The sequence below is a fragment of the Pipistrellus kuhlii genome, unplaced genomic scaffold, assembly GCF_014108245.1.
Source record: "Pipistrellus kuhlii isolate mPipKuh1 unplaced genomic scaffold, mPipKuh1.p scaffold_m20_p_1, whole genome shotgun sequence".
Lineage (NCBI taxonomy): Eukaryota > Metazoa > Chordata > Mammalia > Chiroptera > Vespertilionidae > Pipistrellus > Pipistrellus kuhlii.
Genome location: NW_023425404.1, coordinates 75655764 through 75670951, shown reverse-complemented (window position 1 = coordinate 75670951; position 15188 = coordinate 75655764). Strand labels below are relative to the sequence as shown.

At 36.9% G+C, this 15188-nt stretch overlaps 1 protein-coding gene across 1 annotated transcript in view; it reads right to left on the bottom strand.

Moving 5' to 3' along the window:
• The window catches only part of TTC6 (tetratricopeptide repeat domain 6), a 185829-nt gene that overhangs the window by 106731 nt on the left and 63910 nt on the right, over window positions 1-15188 (bottom strand). Inside the window, exons 2-3 of the mRNA XM_036452372.2 lie at window positions 11344-11436; window positions 3489-3698 (exon numbers count right to left, since the gene is read on the bottom strand). Of these exons, the coding sequence (XP_036308265.1) occupies window positions 3489-3698; window positions 11344-11436 (303 nt within the window). The remainder of the gene's footprint in view (window positions 1-3488; window positions 3699-11343; window positions 11437-15188) is intronic.

The following is a 15188-nucleotide window of genomic DNA, read 5'->3' as shown; positions in this document are numbered from 1 at the left end:
GGGACCTTCACTCCAAGGGGGCATGGCCAGCCTGCAAACCACCATAGGCCCCTTGCCCAGGCTGCCCCATGCCCCAAGGGAACCCCCACCCTGATCGAGGACACCCTTAAGGGCAAACCAGCTGCCTCCCACTATGCGCCAGGCCTCTATCTATACTAACAAAAGAGTAATATGCTAATTAGACTGGGAGACCTTCCAGGAGACCTTCCGGATGTTCTTCTGGACAAAGCCATGGTGGTGGCGCTGAGGTAGAGGTGGTCAGAGGCCAAGAGGGGAGGACAGTTGTGGGTGACAAGGCCAGGATGGGACAGCAGTTGTGGGTGTTCAGGTTGGTGGGGGGCAGGGCCATTGGGAGTAAGTAGACCAGCAGGGGGACAGTTGCGGGCAGGCAGGCTGTCAGTGGGTGTCAGTTAGAGGTGATCAGGACAGTGCGGGGAGGACAGTTTGGAGTGAGCAGGCCAGCAGGGGGGCAGTTGGAGGCAAGCAGGCAGGTGGGGAGGGAAGGTAGGAGTGAGCAAGCCAGCAGGAGGGATAGTTAGGGGTGATCAGGCTGGCAGGAGGCCATTTGGGGGCGAGCAGGCCAGTGGTGGGGATAGTTGGGGGCAAGCAGGCTGGCATGCAGAGTGGTTAGGGGCAATCAGGCAGGCAGGCATGCAGGTGAGCGGTTAGGAGCCAGCAGTCCCAGGTTGCAAGAGGGATGTCTGACTGCTGGTTTAGGCCTGATCCCTGTAAACTGGCAGTAGAACATCCTTCTAGGGGTCCCAGATTGGAGAAGGTTCAGGCTGGGCTGAGGGACACCTCCTCCCCTCACCCCTCTGCACATTTTTCATGCACCAAGCCTCTTAAATCTTTTTTTATAGACTTTTGACTTTTTTCCTCCTAAAATGCTCAACAATCCTCTGCTGGGCTCTCATGTCAGTCATTTCTTCACAAAATCTTCATTATCTAATTTCTCCTTTTGTTAGTCATGACTTAGATCAGAATCTTAATAATCTCTAGTATACTAATGAGCTTACAAGAATAGAAACGACCAATAGAATACAGATTGACCAAAGTTTCTACTTTTTAACTGAAACAGAACTTATGGTATATATGTGAGCAATAAAAGTTCTGCACTGCTACTTTAACACATCTCTGTGCTAGTTCTATTAGCTATGAGCTAGGTAAAAAAAATATATTTTAGCCCTAACTGGTTTGGCTCAGTGGATAGAGCGTCAGCCTGCAGACTCAAGGATCCCAGGTTTGATACTGGTCAAGGGCATGAATATACCTTGGTTGAGGGTACATTCCCAGGAGGGGGTGTGCAGGAGGCAGCTCACTGATGTTTCTAACTCTCTCTCCCTCTTCTTTCCTCTCTGTAAAAAAAAAAAATCAATAAAATATTATACATATATATATATATATATATATATATATTTTTTTTTTATTTTTTTTTAAGTGGTCTTCTTCTCCCACTGATATGGCCTGAGGTATATCGTTCTTCATTTCTGTGACAGAGATGCTGGAGACTAACGTTATGGCCTCAAATGTCCAAACAGGGTAACTGATCTTGAGATGTTAACATAAATAAATACATATTCTTGGTGAAGACTTAGTGGGATGAGTCACAGGAACACTTCCAATGCTATTTCCTATGGCATTTCTGGGATATTGTGGGATATTGTGCCCCACAATATCCCACAACAATGACAAAAAAAAAAAAAAAATGCTGTATCAGACATTCTCTTCTCCTTCCCTTGAAACACTTCTGTTCCCAGTTTAGAGCTCTTTTAATTCATTCTCCAAGTCTCTCTTGTCAAATAATTCTTCCTAGTTTCATGAAGGACACCAATGCCTAGTCATTTTTGCTTCTGAGAGTATGTGTTCTTATACTTAACCAGATACATATTAATTATTGCTATGAAAGGGCAGCACCGATAAGTAGTAAAAAGTGAACGTTCCAGAATTAGACACCTCAGTTCAAGTTTGCAGCTACACTTTAACTGATGTTTGTACTTGGGCAAGTTATTTACCTTCTTTATGACTTATGACTTATTTTTTTCAACTATAAAATGAGAGTAATAATAGGGTTATTACTAGAAAAAGTAAGATAAATCACGTAGAACACTTAGCAAAATGGTTCCCACATAGTCAACACTTAATAAATTCTAGTTACCTAAAGAAAAGACTGCCACTTTTTATTTAAAAATACATAATTTTGAATAACTTCTTAATAGCAGCCAATATAAGCCAAAAGAATTAACATTTGGGGGGTTTTCTAATGAGGGATTTAAATTCCTGATTGGCCATGGTAGTTAAATCATTGTTCAGAAAATCCATTTGTCTTTGGCACATTTAGTAGCTAACCATTTTCTTCTCATGACCATATTTTATTCCCAAAGTCCCAGGGTCCAGGTGGAAGAATAAGTGACCCCATCTGTGCCCACCAGTCTAACACTTTTTTCAAGATGTCATAGTCTTTGAAGATGCTTTTAAAGGTCTCCACACCTACAAAATGTCAGCCTAAGGAATATCTAGTTCAAAATAAACTCATTTATTTAAGCCAAAGGATGGCCCAAATTAAAGAATAGTACTAAGTAAATATAGTAAGGTAATATGTAAATATGGTGTTTAAAATTATTTAAATTATAAATAAATAAAATGAATCTGGAAAACATTCTCACAATAGGAAAACACTTAGGGGTTAGGATAAACCTAAAAAAGACAACAAAGTTATAAATGCTACAACATATATCAGTCCTGACCCCAGGGCTACGGTTCCTGATTCCCTCAAGATGGTAAGAAAAATCAGTCTGAAAACCCTGGGAATCCTTCCTTCCTCAAAAATCTCTCTTGTCCTAGCCAGTTTTGCTCAGTGGGTAAAGGCACTGGCCTGTGGACCAAGTTCCCGGGTTTGATTCTAGTCAGGGGCATATACCTTAATTCCAGGCTGCTCCCGGGCCCCTGTAGGAGGCAACCAATCAATGTGTTCTTCTCACATTGATGTTTCTCTCCATCTTTCCCTTTCTCTTCCACTCTCCCTAAAAATCAATAAAAAAATATCCTTGGGCAATGATTAATAGAGATAGAGATAGAGATAGAGATAGAGATAGAGATAGAGATAGATGATATAGATATAGATATAGATAAGATATAGATTATAGATTATATAGATATAGATATAGATGTAGATATAGATATAGATAGATATAGATATAGATATAGATATAGATATAGATATAGATATAGATATAGATATATAGATACATAGATATATAGATATACATTGTAGATATATATTTTTTCTCCCCAGAGTTGTGATTAGGTTTGAGACTAAAAGCTTTCAAACAAAATAGATGTTCCATTTTCCCAAATAGGCAATTTGTACATCAGGAGCCTTTTTTCAGGATTAACTCCCCCCGTATTCTTTGGCCCTTGCCTAGGTCATTTTTTTACACCTGCACATCCTCAACTCACATAATTCTGTTTTCAATATAATAGTATTTTACCTTTATAGATAACTGTTTGGCTTTTTCTGATCCACCTATAAACTGTTTATCTTCCAAGGGTTTATTTGAGTCACCAGCTTGCTGAACTTCTGAAGATTCCTGAGGTTTAAATACCCCACTTTCTGCATCGGAGGGTCCCCATTCTAATATATCTTCTTGTTCACTTGGAAAAACACTTGATACAGTCTCAGGAATTTCATCAGCCTCATTCTGTTGGAAAACATAAATGTATAGAAATGCTTTTTTTATTGGTCCTTTTTAAAGTCATACAATGTTTTCTCTCTGACAACAAAATAATTATAAAAATGCATGATTGAAATTAAAAAGAGGTAGTAAATTCCCTTTGAATATTTACAATGAAAAACTCAAATTGACTTAAGAAAAGTATGAAGTCTGACAAATTAATTTCCTCAGTCCTTGTTTCAGGAAATATGGCTACTCCACAGTTATTATGCACCAACTCTAAGGAAATAACAAGATTCCAATCTAACCCTGACTGTACCCCAAACTCATTCAGAATCAAAGCCTACTGAAACAGCTAACCTCTGCCCAACCTGAGGTTCTTTGGTCCTGAAAAATGGGGTTTCTTGATGTTCTTCCAAAACCCTGACTTCAGGTATTCAGAGAAGAGCTGGCCCAGAGACTTTGAGAAGACCACCGTGACACCCCAATGCCATCCCAAGCCCAAATGGAAATTTTTCACAAAAATATCACTCTACTCCTGCTTTGAGTTCCTTAAAATTGTCTCACACTCACCATTCTTATTCCACACAATTCTGGAAGTCCTAGCCAGAGCAATCAGGCAAGAGAAAAAAAATAAAAGGCATCCAAATTGAGAATGAATAAGTAAAAGTGTCACTTTTTGCAGATGACATGATTCTGTGTATAGAATACCTTAAAGCCTCCTCCAAAATATATTAGAAACAATACATAAATGCAGTATAGTTGCAGGATACAAAATCAATGTGAAAAAACCCCAATCCACTGCATTCCTATATACAAACAATGAAATTTCAGAAAAAGAAATGAAGAAAAAAATTCATTTTGCAACTGCAACAAAAATAATAAAATACCTAGGAATAAACTTAACAAAAATGTGAAAGACTCATATACTGAAAACTACAAAGCATTATTAAAGGAGATTTAAAAGGAAAAAAAAAGACACAATGAAATGGAAAGATATTCATGTTCATGGATTGGAAGAATCAACATAGTTAAAATGTCCATATTACCCAAAGCAATATGCAGAGTAAATGCAATCATCATCAAAATCCCAATGCCGTTTTTTAAAAGAAAGAAAAAAATCATTAGAATTATATGGAACCACAAAAGACCCCAAATAGTCAAAATAATCCTGGGGAGTGGGGGGACAAAGCTGGAGGTATTGCACTACCTGACTTCAAATTATACTAAAAGCAATGTTAATATAAACAGTATAGTATTGGCAGGAAAAAAAAACACACACACATGAACAGAAATGAGAGATTAGGAATAAAATCACATGTATGCTAGCAAACAATTTTCAACAAAGGAGCCAAAAATATAAAATGGGGGGTGGGGGGGAACCTCATCAATAAATGACGCTGGGATAATTGGAAAGACACATGCAAAAAAATGAAACTACATTAAATTTTGTCCCCATGTATAAAAATTAATTCAAAATGGATTAAAGTCCTAAAAGTAAGATCTCAAACAATAAATCACATAGAAAAAAACATAGGTACTAAACTTATTGATCATGGTCTTAGAGAATATTTTATGAACTTGATCCCAAAGGCAAGAGAATTAGAGCAAAAATAAATGAATGGAACTATATCAAATTAAAAAGCTTCTTTACAGCAAAAGAAACTACCAACAAAACAAAAAAAGCAGCCGAAACCAGTTTGGCTCAGTGGATAGAGCGTCGGCCTGTGGACTGAAAGGTCCTGGGTTCAATTTCGGTCAAGGACATGTACCTTGGTTGCAGGCACATCCCCAGAAGGGGGTGTGCAAGAGACAGCTGGTCTATGATTCTCTCTCATAGATGTTTCTAACTCTCTTTCCTCTCTCTTCCTCTCTGTAAAAAATCAATAAAATATATTTTTTTTAAAAAGCAGCCAACCAAATGGAAAATATTATTTGCAAACAGCAGTTCTGACAAGGAGTAATATCTAAAAATATATATAGAACACATACAATTGAACACCAAACAAAAACAATCAAATAAAAAAATGAGCAGAGGACCTGAATGAACAATTCTCCGAAGAAGCCATATAAATGGCCAATACAATAGATATAAATATATATATATGATCCACATCACTAGCTTTAGGGAAATGCAAATAAAATCTACAATGAAATTCCCTCCTCACACCTTTTAGAATGGTTATTATCAACAAGACAGTAACAAGCGTTGGGGAGCATGTAGAGAAGAAGGAACCCTCATTCACAGCTACTGGGAATGTAAACTTGACAGCCACTATGGAAAACAGTATGGATGTTCCTAAAAATGTTAAAGACACAGCCCACACTGTTTTGTCTCAGTGGATAGAGCGTTGGCCTGTGGACTGAAGGGTCCCAGGTTTGATTCCAGAAAAGGGCACATACCCGGGTTACTTTGAGAGCTCAATCTCTAGTAGGGTACATGCAGGAGGTAGCCAATCAATGATTCTCTTCATTGATGTTTCTATCTCTCTCTCCCTCTCTCTTCCTCTCTGAAATCAATAAAATATATATTTTTTAAAGTTAAGAATATAGTTACCATATGGCCCAGCAATCTCTCTCTTGGGTATCTACCCAAAAAAATCAAAAACAGTTATTTGCAAAGATTAAATGTCCACATTATTCATAGTAACCAAGACATAGAAACAACCAAAATGTCCTCTGATAGAGGACTGAATAAAGAAAATGTGGTACATGTATACTATGGAATATTATTCAACCATAAGAAAAGATGAAATACTGCCACTTGCAACATGATTAGACCTTGAAAATATTATGCCAAGTAAAATAAAGTCAGTCAGAAAAAGCTAAGAACCATAAGATTTAATTTATATATGGGATATAAATCTGAAACTCATAGACACAGACAATAGTATGATAGCTACCAGTGGGATGAGACAAGGGGCATAGGATAAGCGAGGCCAACCAGAGGATGATTTGACTGGGGTGGTGGGCACACAATACAATATACAGATCATGTACCATAGAATAGTACACTTGAAACTTACCTGACCTTATTAACCAATATAATCACAATAAATTTAATTATAAAAAGAAATGGCACAGCCACAAAACACACACACATACACACACACACACACACACACACACACACACACAAAAGTTTCACTAACTTAATCTGAATCTCCACAAATCTTAAGGAAAGAATCTTTATAGCCATATTTGGGTATGGCACAATTTCGAACAAAGATTTTTGGGATTATGGAGTTCTGACAATTAAAACTTCTCTGCCTCAGGTTAGCAGATGATAAAACCAACCTTATTACATAGAAATCTGAATTCTATAGACTGGATTGAAAATGCAATTGTACCTCTCTGTTCTTTGATACACTTGATTGTTAATAAGTAGAATAAATGGTAAAGATGGCATACAGTCAAAATGCTATAGAAGTTTATAGTCAAGGGATGGCTGAAACAAGAACTGTATATTTATAAAACACAAATTGAATCTGGAGCTCATATTTTTATAAATCTACTGGATGATGCTTTGGAAAGAGTAAGATCTTTATAACCAGACAGGAATTAATTCAAATCCTGGATCTATCAATAAATTTATGAGTGATCTTGGTCAAGTTACCTATCCTTTTTAGCCTCATTTTCCTCATTGGCTAAAAGGAATTAATAAAATCCTTTTCATAAAAATGGCAGAATAGATACACTGGGGTAATATGTGTTATGGGCTCTATACTGTCTACCTATGACAAATTTATTCATTTTATGTGTCATAGCTTTTGGCACTCCTTTTCTTTTTAATTTCTCTATTCCTGACTTCCTCAACAAACTCTCCCAGGGTTCTTGTTTTGGAATGGTATTGACTAGAAAGGGAAAAATACATGGTCTAAACCCAGAAGCATCTCAATTTCCAGTAGTTTAACCACCTAAAATAACTCTAAAATTACAGGATCAATGGCTTTTGTGAAAATATTACATACACTTTCTGAACATAATATATTAGGCTAAAAATAAAGTTTGATCTGAATTTTTATGCATGTTGAATCATATTTTCAGGAACTAATATAGGAGCTTTCTATTCAATACCTTATAAATCTTTTGCAAGGGAAGTGATCATCACACCAGCATGGTTTTACATAAATGTGGATCTCTATATACTGAGAGACATGGAATATGTTCTAGACAGCTTTGAATCCCATAAGTATTTTGATGATGATGGAGGAAAAGGGGCTTTATTTCTGAAACAAACTTCTGACGCCAATTGTCCATATTGTTCTACAAAGTTATCCCCTTGTCAAAGTTTTACACGATATTTCAGCTAAATAAAGAATAATGTGATACAGTCATAGAAGATAACCACAGCTAATACTTTTTTTTTTTGTGTGTGTGCCCTTGATTGGAATCAAACCCGGGACAATTTAGTTCACAGGTTGATGTTCTATCCACTGAGCCAAACCAGTGAGGGTTAAAAGCTAATACTTTTAATTAATTCTCCAATTATCTTCTGGATCTGAATGTCTCTAGACCAAAAGAACTGTTAAAATCTTTCCCTTCTGAAAAATGTTTGGGCCCTTAGCTCAGAAGGTCTATGATAGGCAGCAACAGTGATCCAAAATATCCAAGACTCCCAAGGTGGTACTGGATTAGGTGTGTTTATGGTTAAACACACCTCTAAAACATATTAAAGGAGATTTTTTTTAAAACTCCCTAGATAAACATTCAAGCAACAGAAGGCAGACTATTACTTTAATATAGGCAAGGAGGATTTTTATTAAAGAAGGTATTTACCAGTTGAGGTTCCTCAATAGTTATAGGTAATTCTTGCTCTGTTTGCACTTGAGATGGTCTGTGCCAGTACATTTTTCCCATTAAAGAAGTATCCTTGAAGGAAAAAGAGAAGTAATTAAAATAATGTCAATTTTAAAAATCATCAAGGTATATTACTCAATGCAGCAAAATGCTAGTCAATATAGTTCAATAAATGAGGGCTATATAAAAGAGAAATATAAGCAAGTCAATATTATGCATGAAATGAGAAATACAGAGAAAAAAAGATACAATAAAACATGTCTATTATTCCAATGTTATGGCTTTTAAAATCACTTATCTCTATAGATATATCATCATATTGAATAAGACAATTAGGTAATATTAAGTCAGATACTGTAAATCACTGCTATTAAATGTTTATGCAAGAAAGATAAAATCAAAGCTAAAATTTAATCTAACCAAGAGTAAGAAATTATATAAATATACTTAAATTTTTAATAGGTATAACTGTTTGTGTCATTTTTATCATTACTAATGCTCAATGCTATATTATACTCTCTACATAGATGAAATGGTAAGATTGCACAGCACAATATCTAACAGTAATAAAGACACCCAACTTCTACCCAAACTGTTAAGTCACAGATGAGGCATTAAAAGAAGTCATTTTGTTCACTTCAGTGTTATCTTTGTACATGACTTTTTAAGGACTCTTTCTCCCCTAGCATTTTAATAATGTCAATAGCAATATCTGAACATTCATTGTGCTTTAAAACTCTGTTTTCCTACCTTTCCCTTTTCTTTGATTCATTACAAAATAAATCCATCTGAGACCACTGACTTCTGTTTTACACTTTTGTCCTATCTAATAAAAGAGTAATATGCAAATTGACCATCACTACAACACACAAGATGGCTGCCCCCATGAGGTCAAAGATGACTGCCCCCATGTGGACATAAGATGGCCACCACAAGATGGCCAGCAGGGGAGGGCAGTTGGGAGGGACCAGGACTGCAATGAAGGGCAGCTGGGTACAATCAAGCCTGCAGGGAAGGGCAGTTAGGGGAGACCAGCTGGCAGAGAAGGGAAGTTAGGGGAGACCAGACCTGCAAGGAAGAGCAGTTGGGGGGAACCAGGCCTGCAGGGGAAAGCAGTTGGGGGGAGGGGGAACCAGGCCTGCAGGAGAGGGCAGTTAGGGGCAATCAGACTGGCAGGGGAATGGTTAGGGGGTGATCAGGGTGGCAGGCAGAAGTGGTTAGGTGCAAACAGGCAGGCAGACAGGTGAGCTGTTAGGAGTCAGCGGTCCTGGATTGTGAGAGGGATGTCCGACTGCCCGTTTAGGCCTGATCCTACCAGAATCAGGCCTAAACAGGCAGTCCGACATCCCTTGAGGGGTTCCAGATTGGAGATGGTGCAGACTGGTCTGAGGGACACACACCTCTGTGCAAGAATTTTGTGCTCTAGGCCTATAGTCATAAATAACTGGACAAAATGTAAGAATACCTCTTTTAAGGTTGGACAACAGGCAATCAAAGACTATGATGACTAAGAATATGGATGCAAGAAAAGATTAAGAGTTAAATTACCTCAAATTTCTGTTTTACACAATTTCTAGAACATAACACAATGAAGGAGAAACCACACAGCGCCCAGTGTCTTACTTAATTGAAGAGACAGAAATTAGAGTAAGAAGACAAAGAGGATAGAATTTGTTAGGTACAATATGGAGAAAGAGGCTTCAGAAATTTGCTCTTGACTCTGGCTGAAAACCAATTTTCTCATGCAATGGTGAAATCCATGAGGCCAGACAAAGAAAAACTGCTAATTTGGAGGAAGGGGGGCAGGAACAATTGCCAAAAAGCTATAAGCCACAATTCCCACAATTCACATAAGCTGGGAATCATTAGCTCTTCCACAAGACAAACAGAGAACATGGTACATTTATCATAAGCCTCAGAATGATAGTACATTAGTAGCAGTGCTAAATGAGCTCCAGAGTAAGGCTTTGCTGAACTTGAACATCTATACTAAGAAAAAGATAATATGCTAATTAGACTGGGTGGACCAGACATCCGACTTCCTTCTGTACAGTTAGGGGGTGACCAGGCCAGGAGAGGGACAGTTAGGAGTCAACCAGGCCAACAGGAGGGAAGGTAGAGGGCAGCCAGGCAGGCACGGGGGAATTTAGGGGGCAATCGGGCCAACAAGCAGAGACAGTTAGGGGTGATCAGGCAGGAAGGTAGAGTGGTTAGGGGCGATCAGGCAGGCAGACAGGTAGGCAGGCAAGTGGTTAGGAGCCAGCAGTTCCAGATTGCAAGAGGGATAACCAACTGCCAGTTTAGGTCCCATCCCACAGTTGGACATCCTCTGAGGAGTCCCGGATTGGAGAGCGTGCTGGCTGGGGGCTGAGGGAACCCCCTCGTGCACAAATTTCAAGCACTGGGCCTCTAGTTTTAAATAATACTTCAAAAGATACAGGTGATCTTCAGGTAGCTTAACTGCCCATCAGATTAAACCCTAATACTTTTTTTTAATGAAAATAACCAAATCCAGTATTATAATTTTCATCATCCAATCAAAAGTTATCAATTATGGAAAAATCTTAAATATATAATATACAACCAGGAGAAAAATAAATAGGGGAAAAAAGAGATAAGAGAGATATTGAAATGAGAAGATACTGATGTTTGGGACCTTAGCCGAGAAGGTCTATGATAGGCAGCAACAGGAATCCAAAATATCCAAGACTCCCAAGGTGGTACTGAATTAGGTGTGCTTACAGTTAAATATACCTCTAAAACACATTAAAGAAGATTTTTTTTAAACTCCCTAGATAAACATTCAAGCAACAGAAGGCAGACTATTACTTTAATATAGGCAAGGAGGATTTTTATTAAAGAAGGTATTTACCAGTTGAGCTTCCTCAGTACTTATCGGCAACTCTTGCTCTGTTTGCATTTGAGATGTTCTGTGCCAGTACATTTTTCCCATTAAAGAAATGTCCTTGAAGAAAAAAAGAAATTATTAAAATAATGTCAATTTTAAAAATCACCAAGGTAAATAATAGAAGTACTATAAATATTTAAGAAGATAAACATAGAAAGGATTAAATGTCTGGTATAAAATAAAAATCAAATGGAACATCTATAAAAAAAAAAAAAAACACATACATTTTCTGAAAAAAAAATTCATTGGGTGGCATTAGAAGAAGACATTACAGAAGAAAATATCAGTTCATTAAGACATAGGAATAGAAGCTATACAAAATGAATTACAGAGAGAGATAAAAACTGAAACAAATATTCAATCTAACATATATTTTAATTACAGTTCTAGAAAGAGCCTGTGGAGAGAGCAGAAAATATTTGTATAAAAAATGTCCCAAAGGTTCCAAATTTTATGACAACTATAAACCTAATGCAAGAAGCTCCATGAACACTTGGCAAGAACACACAAATACATTGTGCCAAGCACATTATAACCAAAGCTAGAGGCCTGGTACATGAAATTCATGCATGGGTCGGGTCCCTAGGCCTGGCCGGTGATCAGGGTCCACTGGGGCCAGGTCAATCAGGGCCGGGCCAGAGAGTAAGCGACAGTCGCCATGCTGGGCACAGAAGGAACAGACTCCAAATGCTGACGTCACCATAGTCAGTGCTCTGCCACCACATGGTTCCCTGCCTGCCCCCTCCTCCTTCCTTCACCGCCATGCTGCCACCACAGCGGGTGGGTGGTAGACCAAGGGCCTCCTTTCCAGGGGAAGGAATAGAGCATAGGAGGTTGACCACAGGCCTCAAGGAGGAAGCTAGCCCTCAGCCCCCCTAAAAAAGGGGCCATGTCCACCACCACTCACCCTGACTCCCTGTCCAAGCCCAGGGCCCAGCCCCAATTGGGCAATCTGCAGGCTGTAGGGAGGAACCATGAGAGGTCGGCCGGTCAGGGGAGGTTGGCTATAAAAGTGCACTGACCACCAGAGGGCAGCTCCTGCATTGAGCATCTGTCCCCTGGTGGTCAGTGCGTGTCATAGAGACAGGTCATTCCGGTCATCCCATTCATTTTGGTCACTGAGGCTTTTATATATAGATTATAAAAACCAGCAATAAAAAAAAATCTTATAAGCATCCAGAGAAACATTAAGTATAAATAACGAATTACCAGTGATTTATTACCACACATTAATGCTACAGACTTTTTGTCAAAACTATAAAAGCCAGAAAAACAAGGAAGCAACATATTCTAGAATATTTGCGCTGAAAAAAACACAACTGTCCACATAGAATTCTATATGCATCAAAATATCTTTCAAAACCAAAGGTAAACTACTTTCTCAGTAAACAAAATGTGAAAATATTAATCATCATCAAACCTGCATTACAAGAAATATTAAAGGAAATTCTTCAAGCAGATGGAAAATTATATCAGATTAAAACTTTAATGTTCACAATGAAAATAAATGGTAAAATGATAAAAATGTGGGTAAATAAAAGATAATTTTTTGCTTTTTAAATATTTCTTTAAAATATAATTAACTGTTTAAATACAAAATAATGTATTGAGATTTATAACATATATACAGTGAAGTATGCATTAATAAAAGCAAAATGATGGAAAAAGGAAAAAATATATTTCTAAAAGGCCCTTATACTACATGTGAAATGGTATATTATTTCCTGGGATAAGTTAAATATGCATATTATAAACTATATAGCAGTCACTAAAATAATAAAACAAAGAGATAAATAAGCAAATTATATGGAATAATATAAAATGCTTAATAAGTTATAAAAGATGACTGGTAAAGAAAAAAAATATGATAAATAAAAACCAAATAACAACATAATAAATATAAACAAAATCATATCAATAATTACATATAAATGATTCTAAACTTATAAATTGAAAGGCAGATTTTCAAACTGCAGGGGGAAAAAACAAGATCTTATGCATGAGTTCTATAAGAAAAATACTTTAAGTATAAAGACATAAATATGTTAAAGTAGAAGGCTGAAAGAAGATATAACACACAAACACTATTCATAAAAAACTGGAAAGTCTATAATTATATCAGATATGGTAGACCTCAAACAAGAAATATTATCAGAAGAAAGAGGATTACTTCATCATAAAAGTGTCATGCCGAAAACGGTTTGGCTCAATGGATAGAGCGTTGGCCTGCAGACTGAAAGTTCCCAGGTTTGATTCCGGTCAAGGGCATGTACCTTGGTTGTGGGCACATCCCCAGTAGCTGGTATGCAGGAGGCAGCTGATCAATGTCTCTCTCTCATCGATGTTTCTAACTCTCTATCCCTCTACCTTCCTCTCTGTAAAAAAATCAATAAAAATATATATTTTTTAAAAAGTGTCAAGTTCCTCAGAAGTCATAAAAGTACACACTAATGATAAAACTTCAAAGGGCATAAAACAAAAAAACAAAAAAAACTAACAGAACTTAGAACAAAAAGTAGAATATTTCATTATTATAGTTGTAAATTTCAAACCAAGACTATATCTGCTCCAGAGACTTCACAAATATACTAGACAAACAGTTAATGTGAAATGGGAAAGCCTGCAAAATATTTTTTATAACCTTTTAGGTTTAAAAATATATAATTAATGTATAAAAAGATAACAATAATGAACACCAAATTCATAATATTGTTCACATTGGAGGAGGGAAGAAATTATCAGAAAGAAGTACAAAAGAGGCCTGTACTTTTCTTGCAACTTTCTATTTATTTAAGCAATCTGAGGGCTATATGAAAAATATTAAATTTTGAAGAATCTGAGTGATGCATACTTTTTCTACAGTTGAAATATTTAATAATATAAACACTTTAAAGAAATTTCTCAACAGATTTTATGTGGGTAACAGAACAATGTTAAAGATAAATAAAAATACATTTTTTAAAAACCTTATAGTTTAGCTCATTTATGAACATAAATGCAAAAGTCCCAATTAAAATATTTCCAAATGAAATTAATTATTATATTTATAAAAATACGACTTTTTTCAATTAGTTTATGTTTAATATTATTTTGTATTACATTTAGATGTATAGCATAGGGGTTAAACAATCATATATTTTGCAAAGTGTTCCCCCCAAGATTTCCAGTACCCACTGGGCACCATACCTAGTTATTATAATATTGTTGACTATACTCCTATGCTGTATAGAAACAATACATCTTGACCAAGGAAATTTTTCCCAGAAATGTATTGCTGGCTTATGAGATCAATAGATTAGCATGACATTTTATATGATCATTGCAATAACTGCTACAGAAAATAAAATCCAATACCTATTTCTGAATAAAAAGTAACCAGAAATAGAGGAAAACTTTCTTAACACCACAAGAGATATTTGCAGATTCCCGCACCAAACACTAATTCATAATAAAATGTTATACAGGGGAGATCCAAGATGGCAGCATAGGTAAACACCTAAACTGCTGCCTCGCACAATTTCAAAACTACAATTAAAAGACAAAACATCTGTCACCCAGAACCACAGGAAAGCTGGCTGAGTGGAAGTTCTACAAATAGAAAGAAAGAGAAAAGAGCATTGAGGGCACAAGTGCTGAAAAGCTAAGGTACAGGGGCATGCATGATATGGGCTGGTGGCGGATCCTGGCTAGCAGAGGATGTTGCTTTCTTCAACCCAAAGAGAGAAAAGCTCCCCATTTCTCTGAAATCCAGTTTCTGGGGAGACACAGGGGACCCAAACTCCTATGGGGAGAAACTGGATTCTCTGCCA